This window comes from Neopelma chrysocephalum, unplaced genomic scaffold (genome assembly GCF_003984885.1).
Source record: "Neopelma chrysocephalum unplaced genomic scaffold, ASM398488v2 Primary Assembly neopelma1_23, whole genome shotgun sequence".
Lineage (NCBI taxonomy): Eukaryota > Metazoa > Chordata > Aves > Passeriformes > Pipridae > Neopelma > Neopelma chrysocephalum.
Window position 1 is genome coordinate 9,666,186 of NW_020897691.1, and position 22,056 is coordinate 9,688,241.

A 22,056-nucleotide genomic window follows, 5' to 3' on the forward strand; every position below is an offset into this window, starting at 1 on the left:
TTTCCTCTGTATGTGACCCAGTTTCCCTGTAATGATTGTGGTACTTAAGATTTCAGATACTGAAATACAGTGGTTTCCCTCTGGTTTGAAGGGGATAGATATCCAACAAATGAGAAACTGAGAACAATTTAACCTTATAAAGCAGATCTCAAAAAGAGTCTTCGCCTCAGATAAACCTAGCTCCTTTGTGTTGGGTTTTTCAAGACGTCTTGCTCTATTTTGTTCAGCCCTTGTGTTTGGTGAAAGGCGCTGTTATTCATCCAGGCTTGCCATTTAAATTTTGGGTTATCATCTTTTCTTAAAGTGTTCTGCAATATTTTTTTATATATTCCTGGCCCTCTTATTACTCTCTTCTAAACAATTCACCGGGGAAGTCCTCTCCACAGAACAGTTCAAACCCCACAGCAGAGGACCCCTTGCTGTGGTGTTTGGAGGAAAGGCTGGATTCTCTGCATCCTTGGGAACTGGTACCTAGGCCTCCTTAGTCTGAGAATTTTAACCCTCCAAATGTCACAGCTCTGAGCTCAAAAAAACCCATTACTGAACCTAGAATTGCCCTTAAAGATTCTGCTGTGAAATACACTCACCCATCTCCACAAATAGCCATACACTAATTTTTCAGTCTGGGAAGGAAATAACAACTTCTGTGTGCACAAACACAATAACATTTGATTCCTCTGTATATTTCACAAGTGGCTTGAAAATGTAAAGATCAACTTAGTTGTATGTGCTCAGGCACACAATGCACTTGGGTCACCATTGTCCATTCACATGCAAGTTTTGTGGGCTAGGATTCAAGATCTCCAGCTTTGTGCTGAGCTACAGAACTTGCCAACCTTGCCTTGAACAGTTTAGGAGCAAACTGGAATTAGTTGCTGTCATCTGAGGAAGCAGAGCTTTCCTCTGTGGGAGATGTGAAAATGAAAACAAGAAGATCTTCAACAATCAGTGCTTAGAGGTCACTATCAGGCTGTAGCTTTACAGTGCCTTTGCAAGGTTTCTTGCATCAGATCACCTCTTTCTTCCTCCCCTAAAAAGTCAGCTTGCCTAGGGCTTGCTTTTACTGAAGGAAGAAAGGGTACAGTACTTTAGAGAGAGCTCACTTATGTTGTTTCTAATGGGCTGCAAAGAATAATGTCTTTGCATATTATAAGGAAAATGAACTGTGGTTAGGCAACTAGCTCACTGTATGTCAGTAAACATTACAGAGAATCCTGAATATACAGCAGACTGGACAGGTCAAAAATGACAAAAAGCATTGCTGGAAGGTTATTTTCATAGCATTTGCTAAAGAGTTCAATGAGATTGCAGCTTCTAAGTTAGATGCCTAATACTCTTTAGTGATTCTGTATTCAGGTTTGGATGAGAAGGGAAAAATTTTGCCTATAAATATAAACCAAGCACACATCACTTAAAGATTTTATTATCTGTTTTATTCAAACCATATGGGAGTTCTCACTGTATGAACTCCTGATTAAATTATAGCCTCTTCACAATGCCAAGTGCACTGTGAAGATCCTGTTAGCAGGCAAAATTTCCACTGTTAAGGCATTAAAGAAGTGAACCCTGCATATTAAAAATGCTCTGTTTTGTAGCAAGGGAGTATTTTGGCTAGTTTATTTTACACAAAAACCTGTTGTTCCTTATGGAGCTTTTCCTAAGTGCCCAAGAAAATTCATCTTTCTCTTTGTGAAAATATTGGCTACTGAGTTCTGTATAGGGTCACCTTGTTAAAATTGTTGCTCCGGTTGCTAAATAACACATTCTTCCTATTTCCCTAAGCATGACAGAAGTATTACATCTTCACCTAAATACTGGTAAAAAATTAAAAACAACCTCCCTGTTTTTCTGCCTGTTATCCAACCAGACTGATTTGCATAGAAGCATACACTTCTGCACTTGTCATATATGCTGCAGGTAAATGCAGCAATATTACCCAGTCCTTTCCTGTCCACACATTTCTTCCAGTACAATGCTGCTATTATAGTAATATCAAAATATAGCTCACTGCATAGTTGTATGTTGATTTGGAAAGCGGGGTCAGCAGCTTCATATGTTGCTGGTTGAAATAGCATTTTTTTTTCCTAAAGAGAGCACAGGACAGGACTCACAAGCCAATCCCCAACTTTCTCCATGAGAAATTCAGTGGCAGTAACTGTGATGGGAGTCCTAGTATCCATTGGCATTGGTGCTTGGCTTTGACTGAGCTTTTGAAGCAATTCTTCCTGTCACCTCCCTTTGCTGTGCTTTGGTTTGCCAGGCACAGCAGTTTTGGAGCACACAAGTAAAGTTCCCTCCTGATGAAACTAACCCAGGAGCACACCCAGTGCCCTCCAGCTTCTCATAAGCATTCAGGTCCTAGGACCAAAGTGTGACATAAAATGTGGGGCAACTTCAGGTCACAGCACCCATTGTTACTTTCCACAGACTGGAACCACGATGCTTCCTAATGCACTCATAGGTTTAAGCCAAAGTTTCAGACTTTGCTGTGAAGACATTGAGTGCACCTGCGTTCGTGTGTTTCACTAGGTATAGCACAGAGCTGTCTTAAAATTTTCCATTTTTTTTTTGCTATGTTAAAGTGCCCATGCCCTCAGCTTCTAATCCTTGAGCAGTTCCATGGGCCCTGTTAGCAGCAGCTGAGTATTGCATTATTCATGTTTTCATATGGTGATTCCCTAGAGAGCACAAGGGTGATTCAAATCTGAAGTCAGAGGAAGAAAATACTGAAAAGTCTGCTGATTTCTTTGGCAGGAAAGATGTATTCTTCATCTGTGATCAAATTATACAAGTTTGTTCTAAATGTTTATTGAATCACTGTTCTGTCAATGAAATACAGAAAGAACGACTTCTTTAAATTTACAAAAACCCAGCAGCTCATGCAGGTTACATCTGCATTTGCCCCCTGTCTGTTCCAGCCAATAAAGGAATGGTGGCTGGGATTTTTAAGGAACGAGTAGTTCATTATACTCATGTCTTTTTAGTAGTAGAAAGCAATTTTTCAAATCACTTTATAATTTCAGTCAATTTGTCATCTACCTCTTTAAAGTTTCAATTGATCCTGCTGTGCTTGACACAGTGAATAAGTAACAATGGAGACACTTCAAACTGCAGCTTCTGTAGGTAACATCATTAAAAAGTTTTCAGACCCAAACTCATTGTTCAAACTCTCCGTAGTAGACTTGATCTTTCACTACTGCCTGCTTTCCTTTGGATTATTCTTTTCATTGCACTGTATATCTAATGACAGATATTTGCAGTTATTCCCAAATTGGTGGTTGTTTTACAGGAAAGACCATATTTGATATTTTTTATTATCAAGTAGCAGATTGCTGTTAATTGCTTTTGGTGTAGATTCAGGAATAGAGAGACTCTGTGAACAGTTGTCCTGAAGCCATCAGTGAAATGTTTATCCTGTTGGAAAATGTGGTGCGATTCTGTTTTATCTGTAGAAAAAAACCTTTTACGAGGAAAGGACTGGGAGGTGCAATGGCCTTTGTCAGACCTCCCTCATCAATAATAGCTGGAAAGCAGATAGAGGAGACAAAAGCACAACTTAGTGTAATTGAAACAGATCTATGTAGATGACATTAAGCTCCAGCTAAACAAATGAGTCCAGAGTAAGACAGTCACTGCTGGCCGTGTGCAGTGCTCTGCCTGGGCCAAGTACCTGGGAGTGAGGACTGGTTGGTCCCCAGGACAATCACAGAGGCTCTGGTTCTGCCTTGGAAGACTCATGTCCTTGCTGGTCTGTGCCAGGTAAACCCACTCTCAGAGGACACGTAGTGCCTTGCACTGCTGCTAAAGCATCAGCTGGAAGGCACCTGAAGAAGTCCCATGGCCCACCTCTGACCTAGAGTGGCACTAGCTATGCTTTTGTGTCATTCCTCGCAGGTGTTTGCCTAACTTGTTCTTGGACTGTCTCTATCCCTGCTGTTACAAAATGCTTCCTTAGCATCTGTCCAGTATCTGCCTTGCCACAGCTGAAGCTATTCATTCACATCCTCTCTATTGAGAGCAGTTTCCTCTCTGCAGTTTTCTTCCACATCTTGAAGATTGTTATCACATTTAGCTTCCATCTTATGTAGGCTGAGAATCTTTTATGTTCCTTTCCTTCCTCAGGGTTCATTTTTTCTGAATGTTCGGGTTAGAAGATTTAGTTATAACTAGGTAAGTCACAAGTGACTGTTAAACAAAATGTGATCTGCTCTGGCTTCATGTCCCCCATCTCAGGTCCTCTGAGAGTGCTTTGTTATGACAGAATAGCAGTAGTACTCATGCTCTACCATGCAGGTTACTGAAAATTCAGGGAGTTTAATTGAACCGATAGAAATGTCCTGCTTTAAAGGCAGCAGAGTGGTCATATTGTTGAGATGTTGAATATTTGTTCCCTTGGAGAATCCCATCAAGAGAAAGGTTCTAGGAAAAGCCAACCTCAAATAGATGGATTTGTAAAATGGCTCTTCTTTCCATTTCTGCTCAAGACAGCAGCATTTCTGGAGGGTGGTTTCAGTTCCTCATGGTTGCTTGCAGCTATCAACCTCCATTCCCCTTCTCTCATGTGTTTAGTTTCAGAATTAAACACAACATCAATGGGCAGGATGTACCCAGGCCAGTCAGGCTTTACCAGTGACAACATAGCACTGGTCACTGTTTTACTTTGCCTTCTGCTGCCCTTTTTCTTCTGCATTTCTGTCTGGCATCCTGTAGGCCAAATGGAAATCTTCATGTGAAGGTCTTCTTTCCTGGTTCTTGTTTTTCTTTTTCGTTCCTTTTTGTTTCTTGTTTTCTCTTCCCTTTCCTTCCCTTCTCTTTGTCTCTCTTCTCTTTTTCTCTCTTCTCTCCTGAGTCTTGAGGCTTGAAATTTTTTGTGTCTTGTTTATCTTGCGCTGTCTTAAAGGACCTTTGTAAGCTTTGCGTTTGCTTGTAATGCTTCGAATTTTAAGAAACCCGCTGCAGAAAGAGAGAAGCTAGTGCTGGCAACCCATCAAGGCAGCTGTGCAGCATGTGAATGAACCTCTGGAAGTCTTTTAATCCTGCCTGACGTCCAAGAGCTTGCTGTTGGTACCACGAGGCTGTATGAATTACAGGAAGAGAAAAATTGCTCTTTTGGCAAACACAAGCTCCGATACTTTAGTCTTCATTTCCTTTGATTTTATGTCATGTAGTCTGTTCTTTCATGGCAGGCTGTGTGTTTAGCAAAGGAGCTGGTACCTCAGTTTGGGAATTACAAGACTTTGGCTCTGCTCGCATCTCTGCTGTCAGCCTGCTGCATGAACATAAACCAGCTACTCTTCTTCTGAATCTTCATATCTGTAATGCTAACCTAATTATGCCAGCCTCCTCTTCAGAGTGCATGATGTCCTTATGAAGAGTAATAGTCATATATTAATGGAGATGTTATTAACACCCCTCCCCACTTAAGTGCAATCTGCTGCATTATGGAATTTAATGGCTAAAGATTCCAAATGAATAAAATTGTTAGGAAATGTCTCTTCTGGTAATGCATTGACTATTTGAAATAATCAGAGCTATAAATCAACCATGCCTTTGAATAAATTTATAGATGTAGTGGAAAGCTAAATTGAAAATACAATAGCTAAATATCCCTGGGATTTTTAAACTCCCTGATGCACTCTGCAAGTCTTTGGCTGTGATACAAATCCATTATCTATATAAAAAGCATTTGTTTGTTCTGTTCACTGAATAAGTTGCACCAGTTGGAACATCCAACATAATTGCCATTTAACCAAGTTCAGCTGCCTGCAACTGCAGCACATTTATAGTTGGTTGGAAACCAAATTTGTAAGCATCCTCTGGAATTTGCATCCAACTGCTTTTACTGGTTCTCATAACGCAGCAGAAAAATATTATTTCTTTTCATGCGTGAGGACAGATTAACAGAGAGGTCAACACTACCACTTCATGCCATTTTAAGTCATAGTGACAGCAGAGGACAGGGATTCAGTTGCAGTGGTGATGGTTTGCTTCACAGCATTGCAGCTGGATCACTTGTAAACCTTCACCAAACAGCTGGCCAGGTGTTCTGTTCACAACTGCTGGAGGTGTGCTAGCACTTAGCTGGCTGTCCATAAAAGTTAGATGCCACAATGTGTGGGACTACCATCTGGGATTTGTTTCAACAGAAACAAAATTATTCTCTGTGTTTTTATACTATTCATGTGGGTCACATATGTCAGTTATGGCTTCCTCATGGCTGTGCCATTTGCTCCAAGTTGGAGGTTTTGATGATGTTCAAAGAGAGACCAGCAATCAGCGTCAACAACAACCTCTCATTTCTGTTTTCTCTACAAGATTTTCTATCTGCATGCAACAGTAATTGACACACTCAAGAGGTTTCCATGGCATGGAAATTTAAGTGATATTTTCCCAGCAGTAGTTTATTTTGGTAAATTTGGGCAAAGCCTGACTTGTACAGATAATTGTGCAGTGTCTGGTCATCTTTCAGATGTGTGCTATGACATAGTTGCCATTTAGTGGGCAATTATCTTCATCAGCACTGTTGGCTTGAAGCTGATTTCCTGCTGAGAGGGAGTTTCAAGTTTATGGCTGACATAGCCTATATTTCCTCTTTTTCTATTTCACTTATCTCCTCCTATGTATATTCCTTTCTTTCCTTTTATTTTGATAAATAAATCTGCTCCATCATCCATGTTTATATCCTTTAAGTATTTATCTGCTATATAGGTTTTGTCAGTGCTGATCAGTTCAATTTTGTATTCATTATGGATATAATAAGATCTACAATGTAAAATATAAATGTCATACAACAAGGTACTATCTTGACCCTTGTATATTATCATAAGAAAGAAATATTTTCAAATGTAGAAGAACTGTTTTGTATTTTTGTTTTTTCATGGTGTCCCTTGCATTTGGGACACCTTTACGGTCTATTTCTGTCTTCTAGAAAACTTTCCTCAGAAAGAGAAAAGAATGAGCTTCCAGCTTGTGTCCTCACTCTTGCTGAAGAGAACAGCCAGTGGCTTTGCTCAGCAGCTCCAGTGAGCCACTAGTAGCAGACTTTTATGCAGAAGATAATTTCTTAAGCATCAGATTTTGACCTTGGTACCAAGGAATCCAAGATGCTCTTCCTAAATGCACAGCCTTCATTTAGCTGGTTTTCCAGCCTACTGAAATCTGGACATCCCCATTTTCCAGAAGCCTCTCAACTGTCCCCAGGTGAACTGGAATCTAGTGTCCCCCCAGATTCCCAAGGGCAGCTCTCTGGGGCAGAGGAAAGCTGCCATCCCCTGAGCCAAACAACAGGGATAGTGGTGGGCCCAGGCATGTAATCTGGAGTGTGGAGCCAAGGGAAAGACAATAGGAATGGCAAAGCCTCAGCGGAGGGTCACGAAGAGAGGGGACCATGGATCATGGGCAGTAATTGCTCCAGGTGGCATTCTGAGGGAGACTGAGCTTAGTGGTGAGAGCAAGACAGGGCCAGAGGTAGTCTTCTCTGCAACTTCAGGAGGCAGGTGATAGCTGTCTGCCAGTTTCTCCAGAGCATCCCTCCTCGTCCCATCTCTTTCTGCTTGGAACCTGAGAGGGGGCTGTGAAGGAATAGAGGTGCTCAGCTCCAGGGTGGGCAGAGCAGGTGGGTGCTTGGTGGCTTCCCTTGGAAGAGAAGGGGAAGCAGCAGGAGTGATGTTGTTCAGCACTGCCACTGGTGTGGGGAGTGGAAGTGATTTGAAGCGTGACTATGAGTGAGACTGATGGAGTAAAAATGAGGTGCTCAGAAGATGTAAGACTTGACCTCGCCGCATGAGATCTGCCCATGTCAGAGGACTCCTTACGTGCATCTTCGTTAGAAATATTGCCATCCTGTTATGACAAACTTGTGTTTAATTTGCTATAGAGAGTTTGTCACGAGAGGGTTTGAGAGAGCTTTTTCTCAAGCAGAACAAAGCGAACAACTTCCAAAGCAAAGTTTTGAGGAAGCCTGAAAGTTTGCACTCCGTGTGTGAGGAGCATGATTTGCTGAGCAGTCGCTGGAAGGACTGTCACAGGGTTGGTGCTCCCTGGGTTGGGTGGTCCTGGAAGAGCTTCATTATCCTTCTCCATTACCCACAGCTATCACATATGGGGTAACAGCCATAGTGATCAAAGACTCTTGGAAATGCTGTTTGAGATTTCAGAATTAAAAGCACTGCGTGGAAGCTAAACTGCTCATGGTTATTCTTCACTGGGTTTTCAGGTTGATTCCCAATAAGAATTTTAAGTTTCTGGTATTTTTTTCACTTTGCTGGAATATTCTAATGTAGTGTTATGGGTATTAATCCTGGTACAAACAGTCCATTTCAGACAGCCTTCCGAACACTTGTGTGTAATGGCGAATTTTTTTTAAATTTTTTTTTAAGGCATGCTTTATTGAGGTGGAGTCACTGCAACAAAATAGCAAATAGTGAAAGATGTAGTCTCATTCCCCTGCAGCCATGAAAGGCTGATTACTAAATAGTTATTCAGCTTTTTCTGTTCAGGTTTTTTTTTTTTAATGTATCAATATGAGTTTTGAATCCCAACCCTTCACTCTGCTTTATAAGGGTTCATGAAGTTACGGTTTGCCCGACATAGCCTACATTTTCTCTTTTTCTGTTTCACTTACCCTCCTCCTATTTGTATTCCTTTCTTTCCTTCTATTTTGAGAAATAAGTCTTCTCTGTCCTCCGTGTTTATATCCTTTAAATATTTATCTGCTCTCCTCCTGTCTCCCAAGTCATTGCTTAGTACAGTTTATGTTTAGCTTTTGGCAGTTACTCAGTAATATAGGAAAGAAAGAAAGAAAATTTCCTCTTCAGTTAAGTATTCCTGTAGAGTTCAAGCAGCTACATATATTTTTGGAACTGTATACAGGGACTGAGATGTAGATGGTGAGATCCTATTAATGTCAACAGCGGTTTAACTACCGACTGTTGTAGGGCCACGATTTCACCCAGAGACACTCTGAACTTAGTCACATCTTCCACAAGACTCCCTATATGGTGGTGAGTCCAGGCTGAAAAACAATTTGCAATTGTTTGAGCACTGTGTTTCTCTCCTCTAAGAAGAAAATGCTAGATTGGCCTTTTTTTGTTTTGTTTCTTGTTGTGTGACCAAGTCTTGCTGGTTGCAAGGCTTTAGCTAGTGTGTCGATAATGACACAAGACTAAGGTGTTTCTTATGCTCTAATTTAGGAAATGACATTGTCTTAACTTCACACCCTACTTGCTGATGGGACTGGAGGCTTTTGCAGTGACAGACAGCCGTCTTGCAGATGCTCATTCATTTTTATGAGGCAAACACATCAACAGAGCTATATTAAGCATGTCTGCATAGCGTGTCAGAGCCTGGGCAAAGTGGAGGTTCACTTTGCCTGAATGTTTACATTAAACACCACTGTTTTACTGGACTATTTAAATTCTAAATTCTATTCTAAATTGTCTGTTTTGTGTGCAGATAGTTTGGAGGGCTGTGTAACTGGTAAGCTGATAAACCCCGTCCTGTGTGGTTTAGAAATAGAAGCTGTCTCAGGGCTTCGCATCTCCTAAATGAACTGTGTCCTCAGTGTGGGATGATAAGCCACTATCCCAACGACTTCCTCAGTGATGCCTTGAATATACTAGTTACTTGTTTCAGAAACCAAAATGTTTGGAAGTCAGTAACTGAAATGCTCATCCAAAAATTTTTGTTAGAGCAAGGCAGATTGGATTGGCTCTGTGTTTACCACATCCAAGCAGCCTAATGGAAGGAGTGTTTAGAGTGAGAAATCATCATAGTGCAGTCGTGGTCAGGACAGCTGGGAGAGAATGTTAACATTTGCCTTCTGTCCCGTGACCAAATCTATCCAACTATCAATCCAAACCAAAAAATTCTGAGAAATGCACTCATTGGCCAGCCACTGCCTCACATTACCCATATCGTAACTAAGTGGGCAAACTACCCTCCAATAAGGACAATTGCAAAAGCATTACTTAATAACTTTGTATATTTACCCTACACCTGAAAGATATAGGGGTTCTGATTTAAAAATTCGTGGTGGGTTTGGTAAATATATTTTTTCCGGAATAATGATCAATAAATCCATTTTTTTATTATGCCATCTTCTGAATTGATGTTACAACTGAAAAAGAAAAGATCAAGTTTCTGATAGAGTGTCTCTCCACAGGAACAGGACTGTTTAGGGAAAGTTTGCTTGACAAAATGTCAGTAGTAAGCATTTCAGCAGAATGCTTTGGTTTGATCGTGTGCCTTTTAAAAAAATATTTTATAGTTGTATGTTATAATTAGTGTTTAGGAAAGGGTAGATGAAAAAATAAAATAAAACTTAACAAAAGAGTACTTTGATGCGCCCAAAATAATTTTTCTCAATTTAATTTTGGCAAAACTTGCTGAATTTAGACCTTTTGTTCCAATTTAGAAAAAAGCCACAGCAAAAATATCTTTGAAAATATGTATAGTTACAAGCTTCAAGCAGCTCTACAGAAAACATTTACTAGGATTACTTCAGCCTATGAGCAAAAATGCCCCGGTGGCAAATGACAGCATCCCAGTACATACATTCTACACAGAGGGGTAATACCACATTTCCACTCCTTCCAGGAATTCTCACTTAATATTTTATAAAAGATTATCAGTCTCATCCATAAACATCCCAACTGGACTGGGCAGAAGGTTCTATACTATGCCATTAAACAAAATAGTAAGGGCTCATATAACAAAATAGAAGGGACTTGGGTGAGCTTTAAATCATTATCACAGAGGCACTTTGCCTTAGGTCAGTGTGTCAAGTAACTTCCTGGGGAGCTCCAACACCACCTTTACCCCCTTTCACTTCTGCCAGGCCTTTTAAGTGGATTAGTAGTTGCTCAAAAATCCTGAAGGAGAGGAAACACCCCTTTCAGTAGAACTGGCTTTTTAGACCTGGAGAGACTGAATAAAGGGAACTATTTTTTTTTTTCTGTAGAAGGCTGGCATAAGAGGGAATATCTTTGCATTGAGCCAGCGGTCACTCCCAATACTTTTCAATCGTAAAAGCTGTATTTTTGCCTTTGATGATACATCGCAGAACATATTTGTGGTGAATACCGAAGGACAGACAGTTTTCACACCTCCAGGGTAAAGTAATCCACAAACTTTATTCAGCCCTGCCTGTAAAACCCATAAAACAGGTGTGTTTTAAGAGCAAAGAGCAGCAGTGGTTGATTAAACCATGCAGCACTTCAAGCTTAAAAGGCAAGCGGTGAAACTCATTATCCTGAGAGACCCAGCAGCTCTGGAATGTTTGGATCATCTCCATTTCAAGCAGGACAAGAAAAAAATAATTTCTCCATTGCTTCTGTTGAGTTAGAAACATCTTGTGCTGGTTTAAAAGTAAACCGGCAGGAGAAATGAACCCAACTCGAGAGATTACAAGTCAGAGTTACAATTCACTAAAAAGATTATAATAAATATAATGATATGGAGAAAAACTGATTTTAACCCACAAAGACAGATGTATAACCTTGCACCCTGGGACAAGAACAGAACGGTGTTCGTTGGCCCCTGTGCTGAGCACCACATGGCCCCCCTGGGTGCAAAGTAAAAGGAAAGGGAACCTGTTGGTCTGGATTATGATCACAGTTCTGTTGAAGTTCTGGTCCTCCTCTCAACTGACCAGTGGTACCAGAAGTCCATATGCTCAGGTTCAGGCGGCAATGCCCAGTACCTCCCCCAGGGTGGGGAGTTTCACAATGGGTGATTTAACTCTGAGTCGTGGGATATTTTTGGAATCTTGGATGGTCTAGGTGTTGCAGCTGCCTATTATGCCAGTCCAAGGTGGCCCATAAGCAGAGATGACCCCTCAGGCTGCGTGTGAAGGTTTTAATGCCTTTCACGGGGTGGGGGTGGGGAGTGGGAGGGCATTTTCCACAGCTAAGTCATTAGTGTGAAAACAAAAGAACATTCCCCTGCCTCACAGGGTTTCTTTAACACCCAGCTTGTAGCCTGAGGTGTCAGGTGTGCCCTGGGCAGCTGCTGCAAACGGTCCATTTGTTAACAGTCCATCAGAAATTATATAGAGGGTGAAGAATACATAGTTTTGGCTATACCCGCATAGTGATAAACTGGTCCCAGTCCCTGCAACTAGGACACATCTCAATAGCAAACACAGGGCAAACGCTCATTTAATACTGGAATGCCCCACGGGTAGGAAGTACGAGGCTTGGTTCTGCCTCTTTGCAGCTGCATATGAGTTATGCAGTGCTGCAATAGGGCAGTAGCTGGAAGGGAAATACAGTCTGACAGGAGATATGAGAGAAGTTTGATGGAGAAAATTCATCCTTCTTTAGACTGTATTTAAGAGTAGGAGTGAGGACTATATGTACCTGTTAATCTTTTCTTTGTTGGATTCTTGTTGGTTGGAACTAAACTTATACTTCTGTAGGGGAAAAAGGCCAACTGTCTCATAACTGTTTTAAACAACTTATCTTTATTGCAAAACAATATTAAATCAGTTTCTCCCTTCAAGTGATCATGATTTCCAGAGCCACTGATGAATGGTGTTTACTGGGACCTCTTAATTCTGAGACCAACCCTCTTATCCAGTTGTCATTTTAAATTATGCCTATTCCTAGAGCATACGTAATTATTACCTGTCAGTAAAAGTTAATATTGAAATTGTTGTTATTGCCTGCAATAGTAGTAGTAGTAGTACTAATAATAATAGTTATGTCTGTTCAAGTGAGGCAAATATAATTAAAAAATTGGATCATGTTACACTCGAATTCAAGAAACAAATACTTTATTGATGATTTCACAGGATATCACATCCACTAAGGTAAATAAATTTAAATAAAACATGTGCTTTAGATTAAATTAAAAAAGTTCCAGGTGCAACTATGCAGAGATGCTGAAGACTTTCAGTTTTGCACAAGTCGTGAACAGATGTCTTTCCAGCTGCAGTTTTTGGCTTTTTAGAGGAAGTTCCCTGCTAGCAGATGGCAGCTTTCTCTTCTCTTCATCAAGCTGTTTATTAAGTCTGTTTTTAATGATGTTAGTTAGAACTGATTTATGCAATTGTGAGGGGTGTAATTCTGACTTTGCAGGTATTGTATATCACCATAGGATTTGGCTTACTGGATATCATTGCACATCTGCAGCTTGCAGGCCTTGGGGAGGCATAGTTTCATCTGGGATCTATGTGTAAGCACATCTGTGTATATTCAGTTGATCCAGTTCTGCTTAAAAATACACAAAAATTGAAATTTCACCTCTGCATAAGGACATGAGATTTATGTGATCATCTGACCGGTCTTTCGATCAGTATTTCTCTAATGATGGGGTTGAACCCACTAGCAAATTTCAGCCAAAAATCTGAAACAAACTTAATCTCCTACAGCGTCTGTGGGTTTTTTTGACCAAGGAGAGAGTTCCAAGTTGGTGTCCCAGTGAAGAAACAGCAGCTGCCAGAGGCTCCATGGGGCAGAAAGGAGGCCACCAAGCAGCATTCCTGGCCCACTAGGCTACTGCGTGCTGGACAAGGGTATCAGGAAAACGTGGGAGGAGCTCAGGTTACTGCTCTGAGGATTTGTTTTCAGCTGAGTTAGAATGTCCTAGAACCCATGTTTGCTCCTGAGAACTCCGATATGATTTTTATTTTTATTTTTTTTAATGTACCATTAGACCTCATCAATCTGTTCTTTAATTTTCCACGTTGGAAGATTGAGCAGAGGTACTTCAGAGGGATATCGCAAGATTTAATTAACTTTTCCAAGCATTTAGAGAGAATAATGAATAGGTGATAAAGAGTATAAATGGAAGTTTAATACTAAAGTTTAGTATTGATTTAGAGACATCTGTCATTCCAAATCTCAACATGGAAGCATCCAGGCTACCTTAAAATACAAACAAACAAAGTCTTTAATTTCTTTAAAGCCAAACGTGTTGTTTCGTGTAAAAGGGAAAAGAAAAGAAAAAATAAAAAGAAGGCGGAGATAAAATGACCTGCTCCAAACCCTGGACTCCTAAAACCAAGTCTACATCCTTATTGATTTTTCAGAGTGTCCTTCTACAAAGGAATGTGTCCTGTTCTGTAGATGTGTTTTTTTATGTTTACTGCAGCAATGCTAGAGCTGAGTGGTAAAGCTCTGGTTTTAATGGCTCTTTCCCCATCTCTAAAAGGTTCTGTATTTCAGGTCACAGAGGATCTTTCTTCCAGAAGATAACCTTCACAAAATTATTATGTGCATTTCAAAAGAAAAGCACATAAAGTCCCTATGTGACATTATCAGTGTACTTCTACATTCAGGTGTCAACAGGACACCTTTCTGTTTTCCTTTGTGTTGTAGTAATGCTGCGCTGATGAAGGTACAACATGAAAGGCTGCTCTTTAGAGAATTTGAGTTTATTACTGTGTGGAACAAAAACACAGTAATGCAAATGGTATTTCCAAGCAGAACCATTGAAGCCAGACTCTGATCATTTTTGGAAAGCCTATATTTCTCCATATCTCACATAATTAGTCACCAGACAAGTACTCTGTCTTCTGGACATAGTGTGAATTTGAATTTAGAATTTAGCTCTCTGCTTTCATCTATGACAGCCAGCATTAAAAACCAGATTAAAATATCAGAAATAGAATTGAAAAGGATGTTGCACATAGTTTTTTATATATATATATATTCCATTTCCTTCATCTTTTGTGTGCTCCAGTGCTACATGAAGAATTTGAAATTGGGTTGCATGTTCCTGAGCTTTAGTCATATTTTGCTTTTGTTCCACTCAAGGCACAGTGCTGAGTTTTAAGGAAGTGAGGAGGGTAGTGGATGAAATTTAAAGCCATCATTTCATTTGCTGGTTTATTTCTCCTGTTACTGATACTTTTCAATGGTGATTTAATTAAGTAACTTAGTTTGTAGCTCTCCCTGTTCTTGCTTTATTAATTAATTAGTGCTCCGCTCCTGGTTAAGCAGTGATATTTCTTATTAAAAGGTCATTTTGAAAGGTAGGGATGGGCAAATAATTTATAATCAATAATGCTTTTTGCCAAACATTGCTGAGGGGATTGCAAAATCTTTGACCTTATTTGTGTATTTTCTGTGTGCATCTTCCTGCAGGAATAGCTTTCTGTAAGTGGCAAGTGCTTGTGTCAGACATGCAGAGGGATTTCTCTCCCTAATATTTCAGGTCAAGGGACTCAGTAGCACTTTGGTTAAAATTGTCAAAAAGGACAAAAGGCCATAATGAACAAGTCACTAAGACACCAAACCTATCATCTGACAACCCATTCCTAGTTTAAAAAATAAATAAAAATTAAGCTTCCAAGTGCAGATTTTAGCCTGGTGACACCAAGAAGATTGTCTCCAAAAACAGTGGACAAAGACCAAATCACCAGGTCCTGACCTGAGCCACCTCCAGAAGACTCTGGGGACGGACCAGGCTCCTGTACCTCAATGCACCCAGCAAATATTCATGCTGGAACTAGATTTATAAAAGGATCTATGCATCTAACACCAACTTAAAAAATTATCTCAGAGCTATTGATGAGTGTTAGAACTCTCTTCAGTTTTAGATGCCTTGCAGAGCTCCCAAAATCTATCTCAATCTCCTTTTTTAAAAACAGTGATTAGGCTAGAAGTCATTTAATTATTTCTAGAGGTGTATAGGAGCATACAAGTACTTTGCTTGCATTTGCAAGGCTGCATTAATAAGTCAGAGACGTTCACAGGGCCTGAACACACAAATGACTGCAGTCATGAGCAAAGCAGATTGTGCTGGACCTCAGCTAATGTGTACAGAAAATATTTCACCTATGAGACTCTGCCTTCCTGTGCTGTTGGCGAACAGAGGTGAGAGCAACACCCAAGTTCAGCACCTATGGAGGAAGTTGGAATATATCGCATACATATCCGCACCTTCTGGGCAGCCAGAGCTGGACAAGCCCCAAGTCACTGCCTCCCTGCCCTGCTGCTGGTCCTCAGAACAGACAGGATGGAGGCCGACCTGCTCCTTTCCTCTGTGCAGGTCTTTCTGATAGACATGTGTCTTGGCTCTTGTCTCTTACCACTGATGCACCGCCCTGTGATTCCTCCCATAGGAAAGCCCAAAGCGAGTTTCATTGCACTGAGGACTTTGTTGTTTGTCAAGTCTGTTTTGAAGCCCAGTGCCCTTAGCCAAGGCAGTCCATTAAGATGTCCGTAATAAGCACTGTCTTGCTGGATCTTTCTCTGCCTAAGACTTTTAAAGAGGAAAGGCATAAGCAGAAAATGGTGTCCATCATGGGAGTGCTAATTTAAAGCATCCGTGCCCTGATGGGATCCGGCTGGCCCCAAAGGAAGGCGCATGACACATGCAGGGCACCAGTGGGGTTTCAGCCCAGGGAACAGGGCAGACCTCACCCCACTGGCACCCATTTGCATTAGTGGTCTTGTCAGCAAAAGGTGCTAGTGGAGTACTGGGCTGGCCCAGGCCATGTGACAGTGCCCAGACAGTGACTGCCTTAGGTGCTGCTGAACCTCTGGCTTCACGAGCCTAATTTCTGCTCCAAAAAGACCAGTATTAAAAAAATTAAGTGTAGCCTCATAATGCAGCAGCTACTGAAGCAAATTTTTTCATGTGAGATTTTCTGTCCCAATAGCTATCACGTGAATATGCTCAAGTTTTTCATCTTCCTTTCCTTTCTCATTTTTCCTTCCCAAGTTATACACATTGGGAGGGAGACTGTGCAGGGGCAGGAGGGGCTACTTGGCATGGGACAAGTGCAATACAAGTTTGGCTGTGGCTGCCCAGGCGTCTGTGGCTTTCAAACAGGTTCTTCTGCAGGCTGTGTCAAAGTTTGAGAAACTCTCAGCCCTACACGAGCTTCTAGAGGAAGCTTTAAGAAACAAAAGAAGAGTTGCCAGGAGCAGAAAGTATATCTTACATACGGTATGTAGGTGTCTGCATACTTACACAAAATTTCTCCTCCAGTACTAGTAGTTATCAAAGAAACAACATCATGACTGATTTACAGTTTGTAAACAAAAGCAATTTCATTTTTATTTGACACTTGAAAATTGAAGCTGAAATATAATCTTCATACATTAATACCAGTTTAAATTTGATACACTTATTAGTTTGTACAAGACTCTAGGTAAAACCCTCATGCCTTGTAACATATAATCTGTATGCAAAAATTGAAACTTCACTGCAAGTTATATTCAAAATTATTTCTTTTGAAGTAGAAAAATCAACTTTTACCCCAGGTAAGTGAAGACAGAGAAAAGACCAGCAAAGTAAGCAGCAATGTCCTTCTCTTTAATGTTCAGAACTAGACAGATAGAAGTGGATAAGCTCTATTTATTTGCATGTATCTTCAGCTGCCTCCCCTTCTCTTTCATACGACGTTAATACCTGGAAATGAGAACTGTTTTTATTTTTGGGTAGCAGGTGCTTCCTTCATTTTTTTACAGACTCCACCAGTATGGCCCCTTCTACCTGGTGATCACCAGGGATTATTTCAGGGAGAGCTAATTTGTCCAAGATCATGCAAACAATCTTCATAAATTTGTGCTCATCATTCCAGACTGGCTTCTCTGCCTCTGTCTGACATATAATTTAAAGATAAGTGGCAAACCACACCTTTAAAAAACAAATTCAATATTGGTAGAAGGGTCAAGATTTTAGCAGTTGAGCACTATTCCCAGTGAGCATTTTAGTCATATAGGTGAATATTCTGATGGTGCTCTGTGTTATGTAATCTGGTTCCAGCAGATAGATACCTCTGGAGAGGCTGCTCCTGAGATTAAAATTGGCCCAGGCAGATGGAAGTTATAGAGTGAAAAAAGAACAGTGGCAGAAAGCAAGTGGATTTGCCTTTCTAGAGAATATGATTCTTAGGTTCTTGGGTGCTAGGACTGCATAAAAATCTGAGCCTATATAGCTTCTGCCCTCAGACCATTTAAATCAGACAGTATTTGATGCTGTAAAGATGGGCAGAGCAGGGCAGATCACCAACTGACATGCCAAACTACAGTCCTGATTACAAGTTCCAGTGATCTTCTTTTGGCAGCCGCTCTGAAGGTGGTGATTAGAGCAGCTTTGGAGTAAATTAGGTTCAGGGTGGTTTCAGGGCCATGATTCTGGAGAACGAGATGTCTTCTGTGGCAACATCATCTTTTCTTTAATTTTGGCATGCCTCCTGCATGTATGTGGGGAGAAGGGTGATGTGGCACCCTGATAGGTCCACAGCCTGTAACCACCATGGCAGTGAGCAGGGCACAGGGCCGGGGGCTTTGGCAAGGCACCTGGCTGCACAGCTGGGCAGAGGTTGAAATGATGGGGAGAGAAGCGTGGGCTGCTGTTCTGACACCCTGTTCTCACACCTGTGCAGTGTAAATGCAGGTAGGCACTTCGTTAGGCTAACTAACCTAGCTTAATGGGAAGCAACCCATGTAGCAATGCCCACCTGTACAACAAGAATTCCTGCCTGGGATCATCGCTGATCTATAGCATAAGAAATGGTCTGCCTTCACATAGGTTAAGTATTTTGTGAGTGCATGATGTGTGATTTTCACTTGGGAGATAAGATAAAGATTGTAAGATCTTCTTTGTTTTGAATTTTATCTAGAAGGTAGCTTGGGTTGAATGAGCTAGTAAACCTTACATCACTATTGACCTAAGTTTAGCATCAAAATAGCAAGAAATCCAAGTCTCTCTCTAGTCCTATTTAAGGTTTTCAGATCAGCTGGTTTGGACCTATTTCTGTGCATCAATTTTTGAAGTACAGCAACAGACTATGTGTTTTTATTATGGTATGTTCATTACTGGTGTGCTGAGAGGACTCAGCTTCTAAGCAGCTCAACAACACATGCATGCAGTGACAGAATCTCGCTGAGATCTCAGGCTTTGCTACGTAAAATAGTTTCATAACATCTCTTGTAGATGCTTTCATCTGAAAAGCATATTGGCATTGTGTAATGCAGAGAAAGAGGAAAATTCCAATACTTTCAATAAAACAGTAATTGACTAAAAAATGCATCTTTAAGATCAAGATTTGATAATGTGGGGACTTGAATCCTCCTCAGTGTCTAAACATTTTGCTAAATGTTTTTGCTTTGAAATTTTCAGCATCAGTTTTGTTTAGCTTGAACTCAGCTCACCTCTGCAGCAATGATTTCCCTTACTCTAGTGATCTTAACCGCAAAAAGTATTTTTCTCACTGCTATCACACAGTAAATTTATCTCTACACACACATTAAAAAAATAGTTATTTACTATTTTTCTTTGGCATTTTTTTCTTATTAATGATTGTTAGGGTGGTTTATTGGAAGTTTTAAATATTTTGCATATAGATCACTTCCAGAGAGTGATATGTCATAAACACTGCTAGCATCAGCAAAATACAGTTAGTTAATTTGCACAAGATTAATCCAACTTGCTCTGGGAGTGGTACATTCTGTTTAATCTTACATGAAATAAAGTTATTAATTTTATATAGTTTTCATTTTCACATTAAAATTCTCTTCTGTGAAGTGTAATTGCCTTCCTGTTGTTTGTAATTCTGTAGTCCTTTTAGTTAGGGCAGTTTTCTACAGAGGAAGATAGGGAGCCTTCCTGAAGAACCTACTTTTACTATACAGTCAAGACAGGCAGAAAAAGAGGACACTCAAGTGGTGTGATTTGCCAAAGGTCACACCACAAGCCATCAGCAGAGTGAGAAGCAAAATCCAGATCACTAACCTCATTTCAGTACTGTATCTAGTGACCATGCTGCCTCTTAATGTCACCGTTCTTGTTGTTCCCTCTTTATAGTTCGAGATCGAGTACGATCAAAAATGGAGAGAGATATTTTGGCAGAAGTGAACCATCCCTTCATAGTCAAGCTTCATTATGGTAACTATAATAAAATATAATTCATGTTTGTTCTTAATTTGGTTGGATAATTGTAACCAGATGTATTATAACTTCATAAAGATACCCCCTGCCTACTCACAGCTCTGTTTCTAACAAAGTCATAAAGACTACCTGTGTGCAATTCTTCATTTATGCTAAAGGATAATTTCAGAATAAGTTTTAGCCATACCTCCATCAAAATAGATTTGTCATAAAGTCTGATGTGATAGGTAGTGCTGGTGGGGTAGCTGCTGCACATACACCTGCCAACCCCCTTACCTGCTGTCAGGTGTCATTTAGAAAGAAGAGAATCTAAATAAAAACTGTCTTTAATAACCAGTACCAGTCCACTTTATATATGTGTGTATATGAATGTGGTGTCTTGCTGGAGTTACCTCCTCATCAGCTTCCTGGGGAGCCCCATTATTACTATAAAGGGTATTCTGAGGACATTTGGATAGTGCAGGCTCTCATCTCGCACGAAACTGGGAGCTTCCTTCTATGCCTAGCCCTCAGTGAATCCTGGTACTTTGTGCAGTGGGAAGTACTATTAATTCATAGGTGCTTAGCAGGGAAATGAATATGTTAGTAATGCACTGCTGTCTCTCAACTGATACCATTTTTCCCATAGTCTAAACTCAATTGCTTAGTTCTGTACAGAAATTAATTTTTTCAATTCTCAAAGTCCTGAAATGACAGTGAAGCAATGGCATGAATGATACACTGCTAGTCCATAAGACTTAATCTTTGGAGACTTTATCTTGATTCGAGCTGCCAACATCTCCATCCTTTTCTAATGCAGCATTTCAAACAGAGGGAAAGTTGTACCTGATACTAGATTTCCTGCGGGGAGGAGACCTTTTCACCAGACTCTCCAAAGAGGTAAGCTGATAGATCTTTAACTTAGAAATTAAAGACTGCCTTGGATTTTCAGAACTGATAGGAATGAAAAATGGCCTTGGGAATAGTCCTATATATGTGTAATAAAGCTGTCTCATATTGCATGTTTAAATGGATTCTTAAAAATTGTATTTGAATTATGCCCTCCGTAATGCAGCAGATACCATGTAGACATCACTGTCAGAGAAAACTGCACCACTGCTAAGTCATTACCATAGCAAAATAGCCCCAACACATTACTTTCAAAATAAATCTTGGATGTGATGAGAAACAGTCTGAGAAATCAATCCCCAATACCTTTTGCCCCGGGTATGAGCAGAGCATGTGGAAAAACACATATGCTGCCAGCAGAGAGAAGAGATGGCCATGGGTCAGGGCCAGCTACTGCAGCAAGTGAGGAGAGAGCCGCCTCCTGAAGCAGCTGCTGGGAGCAGGTCAGGGGCCCCACACCACCCCGGGGCTGGGAGGCTGCCTCACCCGCTCTTCTCCTGCCTGCAAGGAGCAGCTGCTGCTTCCATCACCTTCCCAAGCTCTCGTCCCTTCCCCGTCCTCTGCACACCCTGCCCCTGGAGAGGGGCTGCTGCTGCTTAAGGAAACGGCAGCCAGGGAACGGTTCAAACTTGAGTCTCTCTGATGCCCATACAGAGCAGCTGCAGTAGGTTTTCTAGGTTCATCTAGCTCTTTTCTGCATCTCCAAACACCTCTGTGAGCCAACAGTCTCAGAGACATCCCTGTGTACAGTGTAGGAGATTCCAGTGAGGCAGGCTGGCTGCCCCGGAGTTGTCTGTCCCCAGCACGATGTCCCCAGCCCATGGTCACTTTCCAGGGTGGAGACAGGGGTGCAGGAAACCGCTTATAACACAGTCTTTAAAGACAGGGACCTTGCAAATGCCATCTTGAGGGGAAGCTCCGTTGCTCTTGGGTTTGGGGACTTACCGAAGGACTAAAAAAGCTGTGAAAACAGTAATTTTAGTCAAAAGTTCCCTAGCTCCGCCCCACCCCTTCAATTCCTGATTCCGTAACACGCTGCAGGCTGCTGTGTGCACCACAGCTTGGGACCCCAAGTAATTGCTTTCAAGGCTTGTTCGCTAATGCAAGAAGACATTGGCAACAGGTTAATTACACTGCTGAGTAATGATACTTATATAAGTACTTAGTACATGGTATCAGTTATTTTTAATATGAGGAAAAAGATTAAAAAGCAGTAAAATATCCTTCTGCTGTTTGTCATGAGACCAGGCTTTATTATGAGGCAAGATTGCCATCTCAGCAAGGGCCTCTCTGGTTTCATGGAAGAAGAGAGCAAATGTG

At 40.9% G+C, this 22,056-nt stretch overlaps 1 protein-coding gene across 10 annotated transcripts in view; it reads left to right on the plus strand.

Moving 5' to 3' along the window:
• RPS6KA2 (ribosomal protein S6 kinase A2) overlaps window positions 1–22,056 on the plus strand; it is a 283,503-nt gene that overhangs the window by 190,671 nt on the left and 70,776 nt on the right. For 9 of the 10 annotated variants that reach the window (XM_027686577.1, XM_027686606.1, XM_027686594.1 and 6 more), the window contains 2 exons: window positions 19,765–19,845; window positions 20,648–20,727. In XM_027686577.1, the coding sequence (XP_027542378.1) occupies window positions 19,765–19,845; window positions 20,648–20,727 (161 nt within the window). Of the gene's footprint in view, window positions 1–13,495; window positions 13,517–19,764; window positions 19,846–20,647; window positions 20,728–22,056 lie in introns of those variants that run through there. The other variant, XM_027686650.1, reaches the window with a different exon arrangement.